This window comes from Coenobita brevimanus, chromosome 39, assembly GCF_032717465.1.
Source record: "Coenobita brevimanus isolate Jiangsu-jjx chromosome 39, ASM3271746v2, whole genome shotgun sequence".
Lineage (NCBI taxonomy): Eukaryota > Metazoa > Arthropoda > Malacostraca > Decapoda > Coenobitidae > Coenobita > Coenobita brevimanus.
The window spans coordinates 24,390,039-24,413,732 of NC_136992.1; the positions used below are offsets into that span (position 1 = coordinate 24,390,039).

General features: G+C 43.3%; 1 protein-coding gene across 2 annotated transcripts in view; it reads left to right on the forward strand.

Annotated features, from left to right (window-relative positions):
* LOC145396754 (leucine-rich repeat-containing protein 14-like) overlaps positions 1-23,694 on the forward strand; it is a 182,802-nt gene that overhangs the window by 95,224 nt on the left and 63,884 nt on the right. For both annotated transcript variants that reach the window (XM_080270038.1, XM_080270039.1), the window contains exon 5: positions 972-1,174. In XM_080270038.1, coding sequence (XP_080126164.1) covers positions 972-1,174 — 203 coding nt within the window. The remainder of the gene's footprint in view (positions 1-971; positions 1,175-23,694) is intronic.

Consider the following 23,694-nt stretch of genomic DNA (forward strand, 5'->3'; position numbering starts at 1 on the left):
TGAATGAAACAATTTAGATTTTGGCCTGCATGGGGAAGGAGCCTACTACGACTTTTTTTCTTCACCGTCTTCTGTGAGCATATTTAGTTCTTTGACATTCATTTTCATAAATTGGATACAGCTAATAATCAATATGAAAAGGGGAACGGTAATACATACTACAACAATCAGTGATGTAACTAGATCCCACCCTGAAAAAACCGGCCTCTCCATTCCTCAGCTAAATTTTGCTATTTTCTGTCTAGACTCTTGTGAATCATTGGCAATTTGTAGTTAATGGAGATTATCTGGGACTGGATGGAGCAGGTTAACAGCCAATAGGTCAGATTGGGAAAAGGTGGGAGAAGCCTTTGTCCTGCAGTGGACTGACTTAGGCTGCTGCCGCTGCTGCTGCTGCTGCTGCTGATGATGATGATGATGATATAATCACTGCAGTCACCATAATGTCACAGCAGTAGAAAAAAAAAAATCTTTCACATTGAAAGTAAAAGTAGTAATTGTAAGCCCAGGTTCATCTGAAGTTGAACCCAGCAGACTGCTGACAGGTTACTGAGCTCCTGCAGCCCACCATCCCCCTTTCAGGGGCCAGGAAGGGAGTTGCAGGGCATTTGCATAACCATGCAGCAGAGCTGCCAGGCTTGTCAGTGCCACGACACAAAGGTGCCCCTCTCCAGCACCTCTACTTGTATAGGCTGAATAGAGTGCCTGTAATGAAGCATTGTCTCACCTTGCATGTTGTGTATGGTCTACTTTGGGGTAAATTTCACTAAAGAATTGTAACAAGCCACACAAAATAGTGAAGAGAGAATGTATTTATATGTCAGCAGGCAAGGGTGACGTAATAACCCTTTGTATGTTGATAGTCATATGTGACGTAATAACACTTTGTATGTCAACAGGCAAATGTGATGTAATAACACTTTGTATGTCAACAGGCAAATGTGATGTAATAACACTTTGTATGCTATCAGGCAGGTGTGATGTACTGGTGGGCCTGACAGAGGGACTGCAGTACCTTAACTTGTCTGCGTGTGCTCTACACGCAGCAGATCTTGACACACTCGCTGGCTCCCACCACATGACCTCTCTTATCCAGTTAGACCTGAGTAACAGCAGCTTTGGCAACGATGTGGAATTAAGAGCATTGTGCCGTCTTTGTCACCACCTTCAAAAAGTAAATATTTACACTGGAACTTCACTAATCCCTTTAGCCATTTGCTTTTGATTTTACTTTGTTTTTTTCACTGGCTCATATGGCCCTTACACAGCTTAATAAAATAATCTAGTGGTACATGAAATAGAGTACAGTGATAGAGTTGCCTTTACCATGAGAGGATTAATCATAATGTTATTAACACCCCATTTTCTATGGTTCACTCACACACTCACTCATGATGATGATCATGATCATGATGATGATGTAAATACCACTTAAGCTGTCTGAATGAACTTTACTGATCTTGAATGGACTAGAATGGCCCCAAATGGGTATGGCTGTGTCTGACCGTGAAAGCCATGAATGAACTTAAATGGAACCGAACTAACTTGAATGACACAGAGCTGATACCACTGACTCTGACTGTTGTTGTAGTTACTCAACCCCAGTCCATCTTATCAAGCAGATTCGTCGACCACAAGTAAACAACTGTCTGTATGGGGTTGTCCCATCGATTCCCTACACCAGGGATGTAGTATCCAGTATGGCATGTGCTGTGCAGTGCTTGATTTTGTATATTATGTTTTGTGGGCCCATTCTACAAGCAGGGCGCGTGTCATCTGTGATTCCAACCAACCGAGATCTAAGCTGGTAGCTGTGAAGGGGTGGGTTCGTTTTCATTTTCGTTTTTGAACGCCCCAACATTCTTGCATGCATCAGCCTTGGTCACCTAATGGTGACTCTCCATGCTGCACGATCTATTGCAGCCTCCATGTTCAGTCCCATAACCCTGAGGTCACATTTAATGACCTCGTCCCACGTCTTTTCCGGTCTACCCCTCACAACCCCACCCTCAATATTAACACTTCTCACCTTCTGCACCCAGTTATCATCCCCCATCATTTCCACATGCCCAGACCATCTCAATCTAACTCACCTCATCACAAAACCAATACACTCCAGTCCCATGCTACCTCTCAACACTTCCATGGTAAACCCAGCCCCCCCAGGCCTTCCACGCAGGGACGCACTGCACATCCACCTAATCATTGTGATTTCTGTACATCTGAGCCTGCGAGTATCCTCCTCCTTTACTGCCCAGGTCTCACTACCATACTTCGTTACACTCCTAACACATGCTGCATACAAAGACCCCTTAGCACGTAGGGACAGTCCTCTCAGTGTCAGGAGAGGCAACAGCTCCCTGAACTTCTTCCAACCACTTCTCCATTCTCTGATTAGTGTCTTAAGAGAGAGAGAGAGAGAGAGAGAGAGAGAGGCATTTAAGGGATAACTGACAGAATATCGCATTATGGCAGAACTAGCTCCAGCCCCACCTCCAGCATTCAACATGTCTCCCAAATAACAGAACACTTCCACACACTCAAGAGACTCACCAGCAAGTTCAGTCCTCTCATGCCTGACAATCTCCACCTGCTTTCCCCGACACGCCGCACACATAAAATCAGCATTATCTCGCAGTCTACCTCTGATACCACTACATCTCTTGTGCACCCATTTATCACAAACACTGCACAAGATGGAATTACTTCCCACGCCCTTGCAGCAAACTGCACATGGCCACTCTCCCTTATCTTTGACAGTACCGTCACCAAAACGTAGATATCATCACTTTTATTTATCTGCGTTTACCCTTAAGCCCTTGTACCCCATACCATCTCTCCACTTCCTTAATCTTTCCTCTGCCTCCCTTTCATTCTCTGCAGTCAACACCAAATCATCACCATACAACATCTCCCACGGGAGTTTGTTTCTGAAGTCACGTGAGAGGGCTTCAAGTACCATGATAAACAACATGGGACTCAGAACTGACCCCTGATGCACACCAACGTTCACGGAAAACTCATCACTCAAATCTCCAGTCTCTCTTACCTGGGTGGGTGGTATCCTAATTTAAAGCTGGTTCAGTAAACTAGTTTATCTTTATTGAAGGACAACTCCAATAGGTGGATATTAGGAAAGGGAGCTTGTAACATAGTTTTCTGATTGAGGTGGTCTCTTGCCCTGTACTGTAAGTGAATATGTAAATGTTTTTGTATTGCTAATATTGGAATGCTTAGAGGTGGGATGCTGTAGAGTTTGATAATGCCTGTATGGTGATTGTTTTGTGTGCCTGGGTGTGCTGTGTGTTTCTGTAATGCAAGGACAGAGGTGTAGTATATTGACACATTCTGCTGCATAGAATTGTGTGCTTCTCATAGCAAGGTAGTTTCTTAACCGAGAGGAGTTTAGTTTCAGAGTTTAAATGCACTATCAGAGTAGTTTTGCTGCAGCCATTGGTATTGTATAAGCTGTTGTTCTGTATGGTTTGCAAGGTGTTGTAGTGAGTAGTAAATAGGGTGGGAGCCCATACAAGGGAGGTATAGGACATCACTGATTTAATGTATTATTTGTAGAGTAAGGAGATTGTTTCTCTTAGTTACCCAAGGTCTGCCTCTGTAGTTGCCCTGAGTGCACTGAGTCTGGGAATACATTGCCTCTTGATGCCTTGTACATGGTCCTTGAAGGTGAGTCCAGTATCATATGTCACCCCAAGGATCTTAGTAGAGGGCATGTGTGGCACATGCACATTGTTAAGTGTGGTGTTAAAGGGGTACCTATGTTCACGTTTGCTCCTGGTGATGAGGTAGTGAATTTGGCTGGTACAGTCATTAACCCCTTAACCGCGGGGCATCACTTTCGTGACGCTCGGGAGCAAGGGATCATACCGCAGGGCGTCACTTATGTGATTCTGTGTTATTTTGAATTCGCCCGGGCATTCAAATGGTGGCTTGTATCATCTATCAGTACTACCAGTGTCCAGCTATACTCAGTTCTGCTAATGTCACCTGTACTCCCATCCACTGTTGACAATTTAGCCATTTTTATCCTGTCCTTGACTCCCCCCCCTCCTTACCTCCCCTCCATTACCCTCTCCTCCTGCCTGACCAGCTATGCTGTGCTACACAAATGCTGGATGGATTTTTCCACCCATTTTATCCATTGAAATGTGCCCTTTGCCCTGTTCTTATACAAAATAATATATAAAAGAAAGAGAAAAGGTAATTGATACTGCCATACATTGGAATGGGCTGATTATCACCTGGCAACACCTAACGTGCACTCGTTCGCTAATTTTCCCTGATTATTTCCCCTCGTAATATGCCGTATGACCTGTTCTCATAATAAAAATATATATAAGAAAGGAAAGGAGAAGCCTAAGTTATACTTACATTCACCTGGAACTACCTAATTTATTATGAATTGTCTAGATTTCCTGCCAATCATTTCATAGCATGTATATTAGCAGCTGTCACCACGCTGACATTGGCAACCCTTCACTGCCCCTAGGCCGCAGCATTCAGTTTACTGTCGTCTTTCAAGGTGAAACCACGTCAGATTCGCGGCTGTCCAATTCCTCCGCTGTTTAGCCCCATGCAAAGGGCCCTGTGACCTCTACCCCTATTAAACCTCTTGTGTAGGGGTAAAGGGCTAAGTGACTCTGCTGTGGAACGTGAACTGACTAATGTATCAATGATAATGATGGACAGTGACTACAATCTTTCTGGTGACTCTAAAACAGTGCAAGTGGAAATGTAAATAATGTGTAAAAAATGTGTAAACAGCAAGTGAAAGCAATGAATGTAAATATAACTGAACAGTGGAAAATAGTTTTATAAGTTACTGCAAGTGACAGTGCATAACATAGTGTAAATAAAATACAGTAGAAATGTAAATAATGTAAATAAAAAAGAGAATGTACAGTAAATAGAAATGTAAATAAGTAGCAATATAAGAATACGAGTATATATACTAGAAGAAGTGAAAGTGAAAGTTTCACTCTAGCATGTATGAATACTGGGAGTTTGAAAGTGAAAGTGACAGCTTCGCTCTCTACGCTAGTACACAGAACGAGAAAGTGCATGCCTGGAGTGAAAATAAATTACTAGTACTGAAAGAAACTTATAGATAAATATTGTATATATAAATAAGTGTAATAAAGTACTAGGAATATAAAGTGTGAGTGTGTTTATAAATAATAAATGACAGCTTCGCCTTAGAATACCATTGTGGAACCAGCACGGGAGGAAAGCTCGTATGCGCTCGTAATTTACATTGCTTTCACAGTGTTTTTTTTGTGGAATATGGATTCCAAACTACATGAAATTCATAGAATAGTATTTGTAGTTATAATATCAGGCAGTGGTAACCATACTACAGGATATCGGGAAGTGTAAAGTGGAGACTTCGTTACCCAACTTCAGAAGTCTCCACAAGTCCTATGGTTGTCGACGAAGGCTCAACAAATATCCCAGGGAAAAGCTGAAGGTACGTGCCATATGCATATTTAATTTTAATATTCTAGGACTAATAACTGATTTTTGGCAAATACTTTTAAAAAGTCAGTCGGAGCACGAATATCCTCGCGGGACGCGCAAGGAGCGCAGAAACATCCGTGCGGTGTAGGGGTTAACCATGTTGTCCTCTACACAAGTCTGCAATGTGCTGAAGATAGTCCATTTGCAGTATGTAGGCTGTGTCTGTGGTGTGATGGATGGTTGTTATGGTGAGGGCATCTGCATGTCAGTCAATATTTATGGATGGCTGAGATGTGTTAAGATCATGCTTGTATTGGTTGAAGAGTGTAGGTGAGGGAACAGAGCCTTGTGGAACTCCATTAAGGAAATCTCATGTCTGTGATGACTTACCTGAGATTGTAACATGCACAGGTACATCATCAATTTTCTGTCCTAGGGTGGTCTGGAACCCCTTTTAATCTGGACAGAATTACAAGAGGGGACTTGAAATTCCCCAGCCCACCAGACTAGTTTACCAGGCCACCACAGATGGTGTTGAGTGAAGTGCATGCTCATTTGGATTACGTACAGTGCCTGTCTTGGTGGTGATCCCAGTATTATTTCTGATTCTTATGCAAATGTCATTGGTGGTGTGTCAAACCATAACACCAGGCTATTTCAGTACAGTCAGACTTCCCTGATTATGGTTAATAGGTCTGCCAAACTACAGGAATGACAAAACCCCTCAGTAACCAAATAAAGCAGCGAATAAGAATAAATGTTAGATGGCTCAGAGCCCACAAGTATACACTCACTTTTTTGCCTGATACTCAAATAATAACTCACTAAAAAGACTAGAGGGACTGGATCAGCAGTGTTTACATTGATTCTGCTACTCTCGATCATGAACTAGATGACTCTTTTCTCTCATATTTCTCCTTACTTTTTGAGCTAATGTTGTTATCAGTGTATTGTGTCTGTGAATACAAAATTCTCACAATTAACCATTCCTAACCATCAGTTTCTGTTCTTGTGAATACAACACTACTCATAACCTTTATCGTTCTTTTAGTTAAGTTTGCCTTTAAATACTATACCACCAATTCAGTTTATTCTGAATTACTTCCACAGTCAGACCAAAAATGTATTTCCATCACTTTATCAACTGAGGCACTTTATAACTGAGTGTGGAGTGTATGTTTTGGGGTTGTTTATGTGTGGAAACCAGTCACCGTGGGGCACACTGTTACTATTGATATAACTACTCAGTGACCTACTGCACTGGCCATCCTTATCTTCTCATACATTATCACACTCCTGTCTGGTCAGAATAGTGTATAAGCAGCTGTTTGGGGGAGTTAATACAGTAAGACATTTTTATTATGCTAAAAACAAAAATAAGACAGGATGAGGTAGAACTTGAAAAAACTGAACCATGGTGTTCCCATGCAGAAGTTGTGTGACACATATGATAATTTTTCTTCAAGCATTTGTGATATAAAGAAGCAAAGGAAAAAATTTGAAATTCTGTGGAGACAGTGATATGAAGAAACAAATGATCTATCTATATGTCTGTAGCCAGATGCCATAATCCCATGAATGGCTGTCATGAGTGGCCATTTGACTTTGAGTTAGTTGTTTTATGGGGAGGGGCACAAACCCTCTGCCAACCCACTTGTCGACACATAGGGAACATGTATGGGTTGGTTATGTGGCTACACTCATCACTGAAAATGGTTTCCAGGCTTACAGGAAACCATTAGGCTTGTCACTCAGTGTAATGCCACCTGGATAAGAAAGAAGAGTACTAAACAGTGACAGGAAAGATGGGAGAAATAGGAAGAGAGGAGAGCAGATACAGAAAAAGAATGATACAGTGAAGGAAGAAGTAAGCAGCACTACATCAAGTGAGTGGATGATGGTCATCACCACCCACCACCAAGCAAATAAGCGTTAGGAAAACTATGAAAGATGATGAGAGTGCTCAGCATTATTGAATAATGAAGTGGTTTCAATAGCGTTGGAGTGATGGAGCGGACTTTTCGGGTAGCATGATAATGAACCAGGCTCAGTTGTTGTATAAAGAACTTATTAGAACATGAGTGTGATTATGCCGAAGGATAGTGAATCAGATGTGTTTTGTTGAATTATACTACGTAACCTCTGTTTGTCCCTGTTGAATTATTGTACGTTACACATGTACTGAATGTTGAAGAATATTTGGAGTAAATGGGAAGCTGTTGAATGCCGTGAAGAGTATGTGTGAGGGTGCTAAGGTTGCAGTTTATGTGGATGGTGAACTGACTGAATTTTTCTGAATGATTGTTGGATTGAAACAGGGATGGCTCATGTCTCCATGGTTGTTCAATCTGTATATGGATGATTTTATGTGTACGGTGTGTCGGGGTGAGCAGGTGGAGATTGTTAGACGTGAAAGGATTGAACTTGCTGGTGAATCTCTTGAGTGTGTGGAAGAGTTTTGTTATTTGGGAAACATGTTGTGTGCTGGAGGTGGGGCTGGAGCTAGCTCTGTGGCTAGGGTGAGAAGTGGTTGGAAGAAGTTCAGGGAGCTCTTCCCTCTCCTGACATTGAGAGGACTCTCCTTACGTGCTAAGGGGTCTTTGTATGCAGCATGTGTTAGGAGTGTAATGCTGTATGATAGTGAGACCTGGGCAGTGAAGGAGGAAGATATTCGCTGGCTCAGACGTACAGAAATGACAATGATTAGATGGATGTGCAGTGCGTCCATGCGTCCAAGGCCTGGAGGGGCTGAGTTTACGCTGGAAGAGTTGAGAGGTAGGATGGGACTGGAATGTCTTGGTGTTGTGATGAGGAGAGGTAGATTGAGATGGTTTGGACATGTGGAGAGGATGGGGGATGATAATTGGGTGAGGAAGGTGAGAAGTGTTAATATTGGGGGTGGGGTTATGAGGGGTAGACCAAGAAAGACATGGGATGAGGTCGTTAAGTGTGACCTCAGAGTTAAGGGACTGAACAGGGAGGCTGCAATGGATCGTGCAGCGTGGAGAGCCGCCATTAGGTGACCAAGGCCGACACATGCAAGCATGTTGGAGCCTTTTAAAACAAAAACGAAACGAAAAACGAAGGTACGGCACTGGATGTTGGAGTGGCCATAATGAGAGAGGGCAGTGTTTGAAAACTTTCTGTTCTGTTGTTTACAGATGTTACTGTGTTGTTATGTGAAGACGAAGGGGAACTGCAAGGCTTGGTGAATGAGTTTGGGGGAGTGTGTATGAATGGAAATCTAAAGGTGAATGTAGGAAAGAGTGAAGTTATGGTCTTTGAGAGAAATTAAGTTACTGAATGCACAGTGAGGTTGGATGATGAGAAAATGGAAAATGTAAGTCTTTTCTGTCTTTTGTTGCTTCATTCTTTCCTCTTCCTTCTGAGTGACAAGCCAAATAGTTTCTTGTACACCAGGTAACCATTTACTATGCTGGGTGGTAACCATATAACCAAATTATGGCACCTGGTGGTTTAGTGGGTAATTAAGGTGCTCCAATTGGATTGAGCCTGTGTAGGCTTGTATCCAATGAGTGGTTGGGGTTTATTACTGACATAATGCCACCCGGAAGAGTGAGGGTGGTCACTCTCATCTTAAATGTCAGGATCAACTTGCCTAGCCCCAGGTTCCTACACTCCATATGGAGTGACGTAGGATTGGATGATGGATGGATGGATGAAGTGCATTTAAGTACTTGGGTAGTGTGATAAGTTAGGATGGAAGTTTGAGGAATGAGGTGCTTGAAAGGGTACAGCAGGGGAGAATGGTTGCTGGTTTTTTGAAAACAGTGATAAGAAATAGGGAAGTGAGCATGGAAGTGAAAACGTCGCTGCATGATAGTACAGTTTTTTTTTTTTTTTTTAGATAATGAATGGAGGAAGGAAAAACAAAGGGAAAAAAAAATAAGTCCATGTGCCTAAAGGCATCCTTCATTCATAAAGTATTTATAACAACTGGATTTGAATTGAAGTGGATTAAATGTTTGTAGGAAACAACTCCCAGGAAGTGAATTCCAGAGAGTAGTAGTTCTGGGGATAAATGAATTTTGATAAGCAGAGGTTCTGCACTGCGGGGGAGAGAGTGTGAATTCATGGGCGCTTCCAGCTGCTTGAGTATTTCGGGAGAAAATGAGAAGGGGAGGAACAATTGAAGCCAGTTCGTCTGAAAACTTACGGTAAAAATATCTATAAAATAATGATAAAGAAGCAACATCTCTTCATACTGATAATGGAGGAAGGTCTTGCGTGATGGCAGGATTATTGATTAATCTAAAGGCTTTATTTTGAATTCTGTCCAACTACCTAAATGCAACCGCTCCACATCCACTCCACAGTGGTGAACAGTATTCGATCTGAGAACGCACATGGCATTTGTATATCATGGCCATCTGCTCATCAGTGAAGAACTCATGAACTCTGTACATAAGTCCCAATTTATTGGAAGCATTTTTAGCCAGGGATTTAACATAAGCTGTCCAGCTTAGGTTGGGGTTTAGAGTAACACCTAGGATATCAATTGTAGTGGATACAGGAATATTGACTTCATTTAAAATTATGTGAGAGTCTGAGGGATTCTTTCTGTTCGAGAAATCAATGTACAGTAACCCCTCCAATATCCGGATCAATAGAGCCATCGGTAGGTTCGGATATTGGTTTCATCCGGATATTGGTCCCCAGCTTATGGACTTGTACTTATGGACCCTAACTCAGAGAAACACCTATACAACTCATGCATAGCACCTATTTAACACCCAAATCACACCAATAAGGCACATAAATGACTGAAATAAATGCAAAAGAAACATAAAATGAGGGTTTAGAAGTATGTTCATACATTAATAAACATTCTGGTACTTATGGACTCTAACCGAACCTAACTCTGAAAAACACATTCCTACTGCACATGCATGAGGTAAGTATAGTATGGAAAAAAGTACAGTATGACACATTCTGGTAAGTCTAGTATGGAAAAAAGTACAATATGAAACATTCTGGTAAGTATAGTATGGAAAAAAGTACAATATGAAACATTCTGGCTACTTACAGCAAGTCCCTGGCCACCTCGATGAATAACTGCCTCCTCTCGGACTCTGACAGTAAGAACGATTTCCTGAAGCACTTGCAGTACACTCTTCGTGAAGTCTTGCACTGAACTTAGTCAATAACACACAGAAGTCCGTTCTCTTCACAGTGTTCACTTTAGTCCAAATAATGTTCCATTAAATTTTAGTGTTGCACATTAACTTTTCCCAAGTTTTTTTTATTTTCCAAAACCAAAACAATGAAGGTTAGTTACGTTAAATTTCTTTTCTACTGAGTCTTTTCTCTCATTTCGAGAACCTTAACACAACACACCGTTTTTTTCACTGCACAACACTCAAAATTCCCGTGTGGTCTAGTGGAGAAGTTCTTGCTGTTTATTCGCTGTCAGAGTCCGAGAGTATCACTGGCAGGCGACCAAGGGGTGCATCGGTGGGTCGTGGTGATGGCGTACTGACTACAGAAGACTCTGAAGATAGCCGCAAACTCACATCGAGCGGTGACTCCACTGTAGCTGATGTGCTGGGCTGTGGCTCGGAGCATGAGGGCCTGTCTTGGGGAGGCAACGGAGTGGAACCAGGGCTTGGCACAGCAGGGGTCACGGGCCTGAAAAAACTGTCAATCGTTGACTGACGCAAGGACCGACGATTCTGGCGATTGATGATGCGCTGCCGGAAAGCACGCACTTCCTCCATAAGTCCCAAGGGCCCCATCTCCCTGTTGCAGTCCGGGTGTTCCAGGTAGTCTAGGACGAACTCTAGATGTTCCCGGAGTGCACTCAGCTTGGGGATGGCTGGAGTAGTGTCCTGCTGAGAGGAGTCCGCATCATCATCGCCTTTGTCGTCGGAATCTTCAAGTTCGGGACTGACACCAGCAACCGAAGACGCGATCTCGATATCAGACAACGTCTGATACCCAGGATCGCCCTCGTCGTCGTCCAACCACTCACGAACATCGTCCAAATCAACATCGTCGCCGTGCGTACGTAGCCGTGCATGGAAGTCATCCACGTCAAACCCTAGGAAATCGTACTCCACATCTGTTCCGAGAAGCAGACGAGACCAACCATTTTCAAGAGTTTTCACAGGGACTTCCTTCCATGCACTAGCCCAGTTGTACAGCGCAGACTTGATGTTGTAGCGGCGAAGGTTTTCCAAAGTCCGCTTGCCTCGAGTGTCACGTCCTTCCCTGCGCTCGTCCTCGTCCTCGAGAACAACCATCACCTCGTCCAGGAACTTCCGACGGTACAGGCGCTTTGTTGCCACGATCACTCCTTGGTCCATGGGTTGAATGAGAGCAGTCGTATTAGGTGGCAGAAACATGCACCTAATACGGCCATTCTCAGCAACCAAGTCCTTGTCGCACGGGTGGGCAGGTGCATTGTCGAGGAGAAGGAGAGCCTTTACCTGGTCGCGAGGAATTCCCAGTATCTTCGTCTGGTACTGGATGACCTCCTTGACGAAGTGACGGTGAAACCAGTCTTTGAAAATCACAGCTGTGAACCATGCTTTCAAAGAATGGTACCATACGACAGGAAGGACATCCATCACCCCACGAAGGCACCGAGGCTGCTTTGCACGGCCAACAATAACGGGCTTAAGCCGGTGCATGCCGTTAGCACTGGCACAACACAAAGCAGATATCCGTTCCTTAGAAAGCTTGCGGCCAGGTACACGCTTCTCCGTCTCATCGGCTAGAGTGTTCGTTGGCACCGGGCGATAGAATAGGCCAGTTTCGTCAGCGTTATAGACTTGACCGAGAGTGAGGCCCTCCCTGTCGATCAAGCCTTTCACCTTGTGCCGAAACTCGTCCACTCCATCCTCGTTAGCGTCCAATGCTTCGCCATGTGCTTTACGGTTAGTAAGGCCATGTCGCAACTTGAACGCGAAGAGCCAACCCTCGGATGCCTTGAAGTCTAGGGCGTCGTGAAGCCTTGCAAACTTCTCAGCAGCAGCCTTCAGCTCCGTTCCACGTACCATCACACCAGCTGCACGTTGCTGTCGATACCAAATCAACGTGGATCGGTTGATTTCTGCATACTTGGGGGTAAACATAACCTTCCTCTCCACGTTGCATTTGCTTCTCGACGAGAAGTCAGCCGTGTACTGCATGAGCTTGTCTCGGGAACGCTTGATATCGAACAAAGTCGACCGGGCCAGGTTGAACTCGCGGAGAATGCGTGAAGAAGACCAACCCGCATCAACTTTCTCCAATATCTCCCGTTTCTTCTCCAGAGTCAACACCACTCTCTTCCTTTTCTCAGGAGGCGGGGCCATCATCACACACACTAAGAGGAGGGCAGAGAGCAGCAGGAGGCCTTGCAGCAAGTACGGCACCACCACAAAAGCGAGCACGTGGGCAGCCATGGCGAAGAGCGTAGGTCAAGTCGCGGTGAGAGACAGGCGGGAAGTGGGGAGGATGCAGCGGCGCTCTATCGGACGTCGGAGGAATGACGAACCAAAACAATGCTCTCACGCGGCGCGCGCGGCAAGTTCAAATTACGGACGGCAAAAAATCGATTTTTTTTTTAATTTTTTTGGATTTTCGGACCATTTTGGGAATGTTTGATCCCAGGACGATAAGGTTCGGTTAGTGTGGATGTTCGGTTATTGGGCGTCCGGATATTAGAGTGATTACTGTATTTATTTTTCTGAGCATAAATGAGACCAGATTTGTTTGTCCCCATTGATTAAATTTAGAAAGGTCCTGGTTCAGAGAAATTGCTGTGTTTATTTGGGAATTTATAATATCAAATTGTGTAGAAGGAGGTACTAAATGTAAAAGAACTATGAAGGGTCGAGTCATCAGCATAGGAGTGTATTGGGTTGTGAGTGACAGATAGGAGGTCATTTATATGAATGAGAAAGAGGGTTGGTGCCAAAACTGATCCTTGAGGTATGCCAGCATTTATGGAATGAAACTGAGAATAAATACCATCTACCATGACTCGTATTTTTCTGTTATGAAGGTAAGAAGAAATTAGAGGAACCAGTGATGCAAGGCCATAGTGTGACATCTTAGACAATAAGGCCCGGTGCCATACTCTGTCAAATGCTTTTGATATATCTAGTGCTATTGTATGTGTTTCACCAAGTTGGTCTATTGTTTTGTTAATCTGATGGGTAAGCAGGCAAAGAATGTTTACAGTTGAACGTTCTTGTCTAAATCCGTACTGCCGATCATTGATTATTTTATTGATTTCTAGATGCTTGATTATGTGTTTGGTAATTAGCGTCTCAAAAACTTTACCGAGACTGGAAGTTATTGCAATTGGCCTATAGTTTGATGGATCAGAAGTTACCCCCTTTTTAGGAACAGGATGGATGTTTGCCTCTTTCCAAGAGGCTGGAAAACTTGAGGTACGGATGCATAAGCGGAAAAATTTTGCCAATACAGGAGCCAACACTGAGGAGCAATTTTTAAGAATTATTGAAGGAATTTCATCTGGACCAGTAGCTTTGTCTGCTGAGAGATTCTGTAATACAGCTTGTACATATCTGGTGTGAATCATGAAAGGAGGTATTTGCGGGGAATCAATATCAAGTACAGGAATATTATAATTTTCTCTATTTAGGGTTGAGTTTGTTGAAAAAAATGTCAACAGGAAGTTTGGCTTTTCCACGTGGGTCACATACTAGATTTCCATTGGGGGACTGTAAAGGTGGAATGGAAGAGGTGGTAGTGAAGTTAGTTTTGAATGAATTAAGGGTTGACCAGAATATTTTGTTATCATTTGGGTTGTTTAGTTGTTTATTAGCCTGTCTGTGCAGAAAGTTTGATTTAGAGAGATTGATAATAGTTTTGGCATGGTTTCTAATATTTCTATAATAGTTAAAGGCTTCTTTGGTTTTGGTCCTGGTATAAGTGTTATAGGCTATTGTTTTATGTTCTGTTACTCTAGCACAATTGTGGTCAAACCATTTTGGAGAATTACATCTTTTTCTGTAACTATGATGGGGAATAAATGTTTCCATGCCGACTTTAATGAAATCCTGTATGTGGCCCAATGTGGAATTTACATCTTGGGAGAAAAAGGAGGTCCAAGGTACATCCATGAAAAAATTATGGAGTTCCTCCCAGTCTGCCCTGTCATAGTGCCATTTAGTCATCACAACAGGTTCAGAGCAGGAGGGTGTGGTAGATGTTAAACTGGTGGCTTGAATCAGACAATGATCCGAGGATCCGAGGGGGGACTTCACTTCGACACTATAATTATCTGAATTGGTTGTTAGAAACAAGTCCAATAGGTGGTGATTTTGATCAGGGTTGTCTGGTACACGGGTGGGTTGACTGACTAACTGGGTGAGATTAAATGAGTCTGCAAATAGCTCACATTCAAGACCAGAGTCATCAGTTCTGGCTGAATAAGTGAGCCATTCGACATTATGGACATTGAAATCACCCAGAACAGTAATTTCTGATGCAGTATTAATGCTGAGGACACTTAGTTGTGAAGACAGAGAGTCAAATAAACTCGGCTCTGGAGGGGCATTAGGGGAACGATAAACACAACGGAAATACTTAATTTTACTAAAAGAATTTAATTTGTATATGGAATAGTCGAAATAAGGACAGTTAAATTTAGTAAGCTCCTCCAGGGCAATTTCTGATTTAGCAAGGCAACATTCACCTTTGGGTCTGAAATTTTGAACCATGATATAACCGGGAAAATAAAATCTAGCTAAATCAGAGGTGGAGCTTACTTGTGTCTCTGTCAAAAATATCAGATCAGGGGATTTAAACTGGAGGAAAATTTGAACAGAGTTGATGTTGGAGTGAAGTCCCCTAATACTGCAAAAGAAAATTTTATTGCACTGACGAGCAGATGTAGGGTGCCGCAACACTGGAGGTCGCACAGTCGCTTGATGACAACCGGCAGGGCCCTGTGCAAATGACCCAGCCCTGCTGGTGGTGGTCACCCGAGAAACCACCGCACTAATTTCCAGTATAGCAGCAGCCATGGTTCTTTTTATGGGGGAGAAAGCAGGGATGTGTTGTGGAATGTGTATGATATGTAATGACAAGATCGGTGTTTTATGGAGAAAGGATAGCTGGTTTAAGGCAATGTGATATAATGTGGATGTGTGTGTTGTGTACCAAATCTAATGTATGGAAGCAAAGCTTGGACCTTGTTGGAAGGACACAAATCAAGAGTGAGAGCAATGGAAGTGAGTTATTTGAGAGGAATATGAGGAGTTACATGGAGAGATAGACTGACAAATGAGGATGTGAAGGAGCATTTAGGTGTGGATGTGGATGTGATAGAAAGCATTAGGAGAAATACATTGAGGTGACTTTGCTGTGTGGAAAGAAAGGAGAGTGAGAGACTAACAAAGAGAGTGTGAGTGAGGTGGAAACTGAGGGTGAAATGGAGGGATGGAATGGGGAGGTATATGAGAGGGGTGTGTGAGCTGGGGGGAGGGCAACGAAATGCTGGGGGACAGGGGGATATGTATGCAATTTGTTTGTGGCCACTGCTTACGGGATTAAAATGTCTGGCAATAGATAGATAGACAAAGGAAAAGGGGAAAAAGAAGTGTGTGATAATCATGGGGCATTTGTGTTCTTAGTGTAATAGGCAGAGTATATATATATGGTAGGATACTTATTGACAGAGTTGGGGAAATAACAGAGGAATTAGTCGGAGAAAAACGGGCAGGTTTTAGGAAGGGAAGAGGTTGCGTAGATCATTTATTCATGCTTAGGTCTTTTTTGGAAAAGTTTCTAGGGAAGGGAGAGAAGTTATATGCAGCCTTCATGGATTTGGAGAAAGCATATGACAGAGTGGATAGACAAGGAATGTGGAATATATTAAGAGTATATGGAGTAAATGGGAAGCTGTTGAATGCTCCGAAGAGTATGTTCAGGTGCTAAGGCTAAAGTGCATGTGGATGGTGAATTGAGTGAGTTTTTGTATCTTAATGTTGGATTGAAACAGGGATGTGTCATGTCTCCATAGTTGTTCAGTCTGTATATGTGTGGGGTTATAAAAGAGATACAAGGTAGTGCAGTGAATGTTGGAGCAGCCCTAATGGGAGAGGGCAGTGTTTGGAAACATCCTGTTCTCATGTTTACAGGTGTTACTGTATTGTTAAGTGAAGACAAAAGGGAGCTGCAATGCTTGGTGAATGAGTTTGGGAGAGTGTATAAGAAGCTGAATATGAAGGTGAATGTAGGGAAGAGTAAAGTTATGGTCTTTGAGAGAAATTAAGCCACTGAATGCACAGTGCTGTTGGATGGTAAGGAAATGGAAAATGTGAGTGCATTTAAGTACTTGGGTACTGTGATGATTAAGGATAGAAGTTTGGAAGATGAAGTGCTTGAAGGGATGCAACAGGAAAGAAAGGTTGCTGGTTCTTTGAAAGCAGTTAACCAAATATAGCACTTGGTGGTTTAGTAGGCACTCCAATCGGATTAAGCCTGTGTAGGTTTATATCCAAGGGATGGTTGGGATTTATTGCTCATGTAATGCCAACAGGAAAGAAAGGTTGCTGGTTCTTTGAAAGCAGTTAACAGAATTATGGTGCCTGGTAATTTAGTGGGCATTTAAGGGGCTCCAAGTGGATTGAGCCTGTGTAAATTTATATCCATGGGGTGGTTGGGGTTTATTAATCATATAATGCCACTCAAGGATGAGTGAGGCTGGTCGCTTTCATCTTGAATGTCAGAACCAACTTGCCTGGCCTTGGACTTCTATGCTCCTCATGGGGCAACACAGGATTGGATGATGGGTGTATGGATGGATAAGATAAGAAATAGGGAAGTGAGCATGGAAGTAAAGAAGTCACTGCATAATAATATGATACCAACTCTAATGTAAGGATGCGAAGCTTAGGCCTTGTTGGAAGGACACAAGTCAAGAGTGAGATCAGTGGAAATAAGTTATTTGAGAGGAGCATGTGGTGTTACATGGAGAGACAGACTGACAAATGAGGACATGAAGGAGTCTTGTGGTGTGGATGTGGATGTGATAGAAAGCATTAGGGGAAATACATTGAGGTGGTTTGGCCATGTGGATAGGATGGAGGATGGAGGGTGAGAGACTAACAAGGAGAGTGTATGTGAGTGAGGTGGAGAAGGGGAGAGGGAGGGGGAGACCAAGGATGGGATGGAGTGGAGAGGTATATGAGAGAGGGATATATGAGCTAGAGGGAGGGCAGCAAAATGGCAGGGGACAGGGTGACATGAAGGTGCATTGTTTAACCCCTTGCATGATTAAGACATCTGGGAATAGATGGATAGAGAGACACATGATACCTCAATTAGTTTGGCAGAATGGTTCATCCTGCATTGCTCTGGAACCAAAGGTGCTGGAAAATCAGTGTTGTACCTATACATGTCTGCCAGATAAATATGTAGTTGGCAAGATAACATTTGTTGTTGTTTTCCATGTGTATGTTGTATATCTTGATGATTAGTGTACATTGAGGGATGGCAGAGAAGGCTTTATTAATTTCTGTTGTTGTGAGAAGTGTATGTTGTGTGTGTGTTGTGAAGTTGATTCCGTCAGGTTCTTGTTGCGTAAGATTAATCTGTAAGGTGTTTGTAGAGTATTATGTTCTGAATCGGTGTGAAGGAGCAAGGGGGACATGAGGTGTAACTTTGTTGAGAATGAGGCATCTGCTTATCTTGGCTGATATGCTAGGTAGTGTTATAGGTCTGTATGGAAAGGATGTTTTGGGTCCTGCTTTGGTTTAAGTACTGTATAGTGATACTGTGCCATGTCTCTACATGTTGAGAATGCTACAGTGTACAAATGAGTACAGTAGTTGTTGATGTTTATGAGGGCCTGGATGACTTGAGGTCCTAAATGTTTCAAATGTAGATTGCTGATGCCATCTGGCCCTGTGCTTTGTAAGTTCTTTGTTTTCTTGATGATGGTACATGTCTGTTCTGGAGTGAAGGTGGTTGCATTGTGGCCTGTGCTGAGGGGATTGTTTTTCAGACTCTGTGGTTGTTGGTGTTATGTGACTTATATTTGTGTAGTGGTTCACAAGTATGCTTCCTTTTTCTTTGTAGGAAGGGATGTGTTGGGATATGATGGCAAAATGGACCTTTGAGGTGCTTGTTGGTGATTTTAGTAATACTGTTAAGCATTTTGTAAAGCCAAGAGGGGACTGTGGCAAGACTGACCTTTGTTACAAAGGCCTTCCAGTATTCCATTTTTTGTATGCTAATTCTGTTGTCGATCTCATTATTTAGTTCTCGGAGCCTTGTGATGGTGTCGTGTGTATGTAGGAGAGAGGAGTTGTGCTTAAGTGAGTTGCATTGTCTTATGAAGCAAGCAGTCTCCATCTTAAAGTTTTGGCCGTATTGTCTTCAGTTGTATCATGGAATGTGGTATTTGTCTGCATTGGGTATAGTGTTGGTGAACTTTGTAATGCACGTGTTAATGTTGGTGATGGGTGTGTTCCTTAGTGTGCTGAAGTGTTGTGCTGTTTCATCAACGAATTTTCTTGTCTGCTTTCTTGTAGTTTGTGTACATGAAGTGTGATCGCTCTAGTTTGGATTGTTTCTAATGTGATAATAATGGAAAATTATTTTAGATTCTGTTAGCTAGTAGTCCCAGTGCAGTATTGGCAAAAAGAATATGGTGTCTGGAGAGGAGGGTATGCGGTTTCCCGGGTGTGGGATGAGGGTGCTTTGTGAGGTGCCACTGACAATGTGCATGTTGTTGAGTTGTGATGTAATAGCAAGGCCTCAACGACTGTTTTGATTGAGTTCATACCAGGCAGTGTATTTAGTGATAAAGTCCCTAGCAGTAATAGTACACAAATACCCCGCTGTGCGATGCCCCGTCTTAGCGATGTAAATAAATTAGGGGAAGGAGCTTAGGATTGTGTTGTACTGGTTCAGCATGAGAGGTCTCAGGAGGAATGAATGTTGAATTCTTGTTTGTGACCAGAATTGACACTTAGTACAGCCATACCCCGCTATATGATCCATCGTTATACGACACCCCGTCTTAGCAATGTAAGTAAATTAACACCCTTCCCTGTTTATCGATGCCCAGTCCCTGGTTATCTGATGGATTTTTATCCGATGAGCTTTTTAAAACTGATTTTGATATTTTAGACTTAAATTTTGTGTTAAGGTTGATTTATAAACTCTTTTTAGACTTAGATTAAAGTGTTTTCGTCATAGGTGGGGTGAACACTGTCATATTTGGGTACAGTTTACTAAGTTTGATTTATTCCTGACTGATTTTTGATGATTTTCAGATTTTATTTTATGGTTTAGGTGAGTTATATACTGCTTTTAGGCTTGGTTAAGCTATTTGGGGGTTTAGGTGAGCAAGGAACTAATTTTTGGACTCATTTGGGTGGGATCCCAAGGCTCCCAGATGCATCCCTATACTTTCTTTGTTATAATGTGCCCATTTAATGACACCCTGGCTCAGCGGTGGGTTTTCCCAAATGCATCTCATCATTATAACAAGGACAGCCTGTAATTGTATTTCTAACGTGGCATCATTCTGGCTTTTGTTGCTTGTGTTTTGTCTTTGTAGATACCCCTGGGGGTAGGGGGATTTCAAGAATACTCCCCCAGTATCCCTGCTTGTCGTACGAGGCGACTAAAAGGGTTGGTGGTGGGTTAGTGCCCCACCCCGTAAAAAGAACTAACTAAAAAAGCGAACAAAGCGCCTTGGACCCGGACGGACCATACGTTGACAACTAAGGAACGGACGAAGGACATTCTTAGGGTGGGAACGTTGAATGTGAGAGGAGTGAATGATGAAGTGAAAGAGAGAGAGATTGTTCAGGTGCTTGAGGATGCAAAAGTGGATATATGTGATTTGACTGAAACTAAATGGGGAGGTGAAAGGGTGAGAGAATGGGAATATGGTTTAGGTATATGTGCGGGAGTCAATGAAAATGAGAGGGCAAGAGAGGGAGTATGTCTGATGATAAGCAAGAAGTGGAAGGAGAATATAAGAGAGTATGGAACAGTGGGTGCAAGGATTGTATGGGTGAGGATGAAAGTAGGTATATAAGCGTGGGCGATTGTATGTGTGTATGGCCCGACAGAGGATCGAGTGGCAAGAGTGAAAGATGAGTTTTGGGCGAGTGTAGAAGCGTGTATGGACAAGTTTGAGAGGAGCGAGAGAGTGCTGTTGATTGGAGACATGAATGGCAAAGTTGGGAATGTACGAGTGGATGGAGTGGTTGGTCAGTGGGGTGTGCCAGCTGACGTAGATGGGAATGGAAGTGCTTTGGTGGACATCTGTGCTTGTAAGGGGTTGGCAATAGCCAACACCTACTTTCGGCATAAGATGATCCACCGGCATACATGGAGAGTAATGAGGAGGATGGATGGTGAACTTGTAGAACGAAAGGCAATGATAGACTACGTGTGTGTGGATGAGCGAATGAGGAGACAAGTGTTGGATGCAAGAGTGTGGAGAGGGTGGGGAAATGGAGTCTCGGACCATCACTTAGTGATGGCCAAGGTAGAGCTGCAAAGAAAGTGGTTGAGGAGACGAAGGGGAAGACAGGAGGAAGCAACTCCGGTGAGAAGAGTGGAGAAATTGCAAGATAGTGAGAAAATGACAGAGTATAAGAGCATAGTGGAAGAAAGACTGGGAAGGTATGAGCTAGAGCAGATGGAAGGGGTGGAAGACGTATGTAAGATATTCACGGAAGAGATAGGCGCAGCGTGTGAGGCGGTTTGTGGAGTGAGGAGGAGATGCAAGGGTGTGCAAGGGACAGCATGGTGGAATGATGAGGTGAAACAAGCTGTGGAACAAAAGAAGAAGGCATATAGTGAATGGTTAGCGAGTAGAGGTAGGGGAGAAGATGAGAGAGAGAAGAGAGAGGTATATGTGAGCAGGAGAAGGGAGGTTAAGAGACTGGTGAAGGAGAGTAAAAAGAAAGTGGATGAGGAGTTTGGGAGGAATCTGAGTGTGAAATGGAGGGAGAGTAAGAAATTGTTTTGGAAGGAGGTAAAGAAAGTAAGGCAGTGTGAAAGGGGAAATAGTAGGGGAGTGAAAGATAGGAATAATAGATTGTTGGTGGAGAAGAGAGAGAAACTGAGAAGATGGAAGGAGCATTTTGAGGATTTGTTGAATGTGGAGAGTGAGAGCAGTGCGAGTATAAGTGGTTGGGGAATGGCTGGGAGAAGAAGAGATGAGAGGAGGGAGGAAGAGATCAGTAGGGCGGAAGTAGTGGAAGCGATGAAGAATATTAAGTTGGGAAAGGCCCCAGGAATTGATGGAGTATGTGGTGAAATGCTTAGGTATGGGGGTGAGATTGTTGTGGAGTGGATATGGAAGTTGTGTAGATTGGCTTGGGAAGAGGGAAGGGTTCCAGAGGACTGGAAATCAGGTATAATTGTTCCTTTATACAAAGGAAAAGGAGAGAGAGAAATATGTGGTAACCATAGGGGTATTTGCCTACTTAGTGTGACTGGTAAAATATATGGTAGAATACTCATTGATAGGGTTAGGCATATGACAGAGGAGCTAGTTGGAGGAGAACAAGGGGGATTTAGGAAGGGAAAAGGGTGTGTAGATCAGATATTTGTTCTAAGATGTTTAGTGGAGAAGTATCTAGAGAAGGGAAGGAAAATGTATGCTGCCTTCATGGACTTGGAGAAAGCTTATGACAGAATAGATAGGCAAGGTATGTGGAAGGTATTAAGAATATATGGAGTGGAGGGAAAATTGTTGAGTGCTGTGAAGAGTATGTACGAGGGAGCTAGGGTTACGGTGCGAGTGGATGGTGAGCTGAGTGAGTTCTTTGATCTCAGTGTGGGACTGAAACAGGGTTGTGTGATGTCTCCATGGCTGTTTAATATATACATGGATGGGGTTGTAAAGGAGGTGCAGGGTAGGGCAGTGGATGTGGAGGTGGCTCTAATGAATGAGGGTGAGATTTGGAAGCTTCCAGTGTTGCTGTTTGCTGATGATATGGTACTGTTGAGTGAAGATGAATGGGAGTTGCAAGGTTTGGTGAATGAATTTGGGACAGTGTGTAGGAGGAGGAATCTGAAAGTTAATGTAAACAAAAGTAAAGTTATGGTGTTTGAGAGGAATGAAGTCACAGAGTGTGCAGTGAGCTTGGATGGTGAGGATATGGAGAATGTGAGTGCATTCAAGTACTTGGGTAGTGTGATGAGTAAGGATGGAACTTTGGGGGATGAAGTGCGTGAAAGGGTACAGCAGGGAAGGAAGGTTGTTGGTACACTGAAAGCAGTGATGAGAAATAGGGAGGTGAGTATGGGAGTTAAGAAGTCACTGCATGATAGTATTGTGATCCCTACCCTGACGTATGGAAGTGAGGCATGGACCTTGCAAGAGGGGAACAAGTCAAGAGTGAGAGCAGTGGAAATGAGTTACTTGAGAGGAGCATGTGGAGTGACGTGGAGGGACAGGTTGACGAATGAAGAAGTGAAGGAACGCTGTGGGGTGGATGTGGATGTGGTTGAGAAGATTAGGAGAAATACGCTGAGGTGGTTTGGACATGTGAAGAGAATGGAGAATGCAAGACTGACTAAGAGGGCATATGTAGGTGAGGTGGAGGGAGGGAGAGGGAGAGGTAGACCGAGGATGAGGTGGAGGGATGGAGTTGAGAGGTATATGAGGGAGGGGGGGGTGAGTTGGGGGGAGGGCAGTCAAATGGTGGGTGACAGAGTGACTTGGAGGCGTTTTGCCTGCGGCCACTCTTTGTTGGATTAGGGCGTCGGGCTATAGATAGATAGATAGATAACCAGTGGGTGAATGTAAGTAATGAGGCCTTCTCCATGGCCCTCAGTTTTATCTGTGCAAATGTGTGAGTAGTGCCAGATGCTTGGAGTCTGTTGTGTGTTTGTGAGTTATTTCATAAAGGAGTGTTATCTTTTTTTTGTGGTATTGAAGAAATTGTTATTTCTTTTGTTTTAGGGTAAAGGTCATCAACTTATACTGTACAGTAGCATGTTTATGTGTGTGTGTGTGTGTGAGGTGATGTGTATCTGGTGTGTGTGTCTGTGTTGTAGGTGTCATCATTGTGCACAGGGACTGAGTTATGATGTCAAGTTATGTGAATGGGAGTGTTGGTGGATGGGATGGAGAAATTGTGTTTGGAGTGGCAGGAGTGTTTGTGGCTATGTTACACCTGTCACACACTCATGTGGTGTGGCAGTGTCTGGCATCTGTTAGTGTAGTGCATGTGATGTGGAATGATTCTCTGCAAAAAG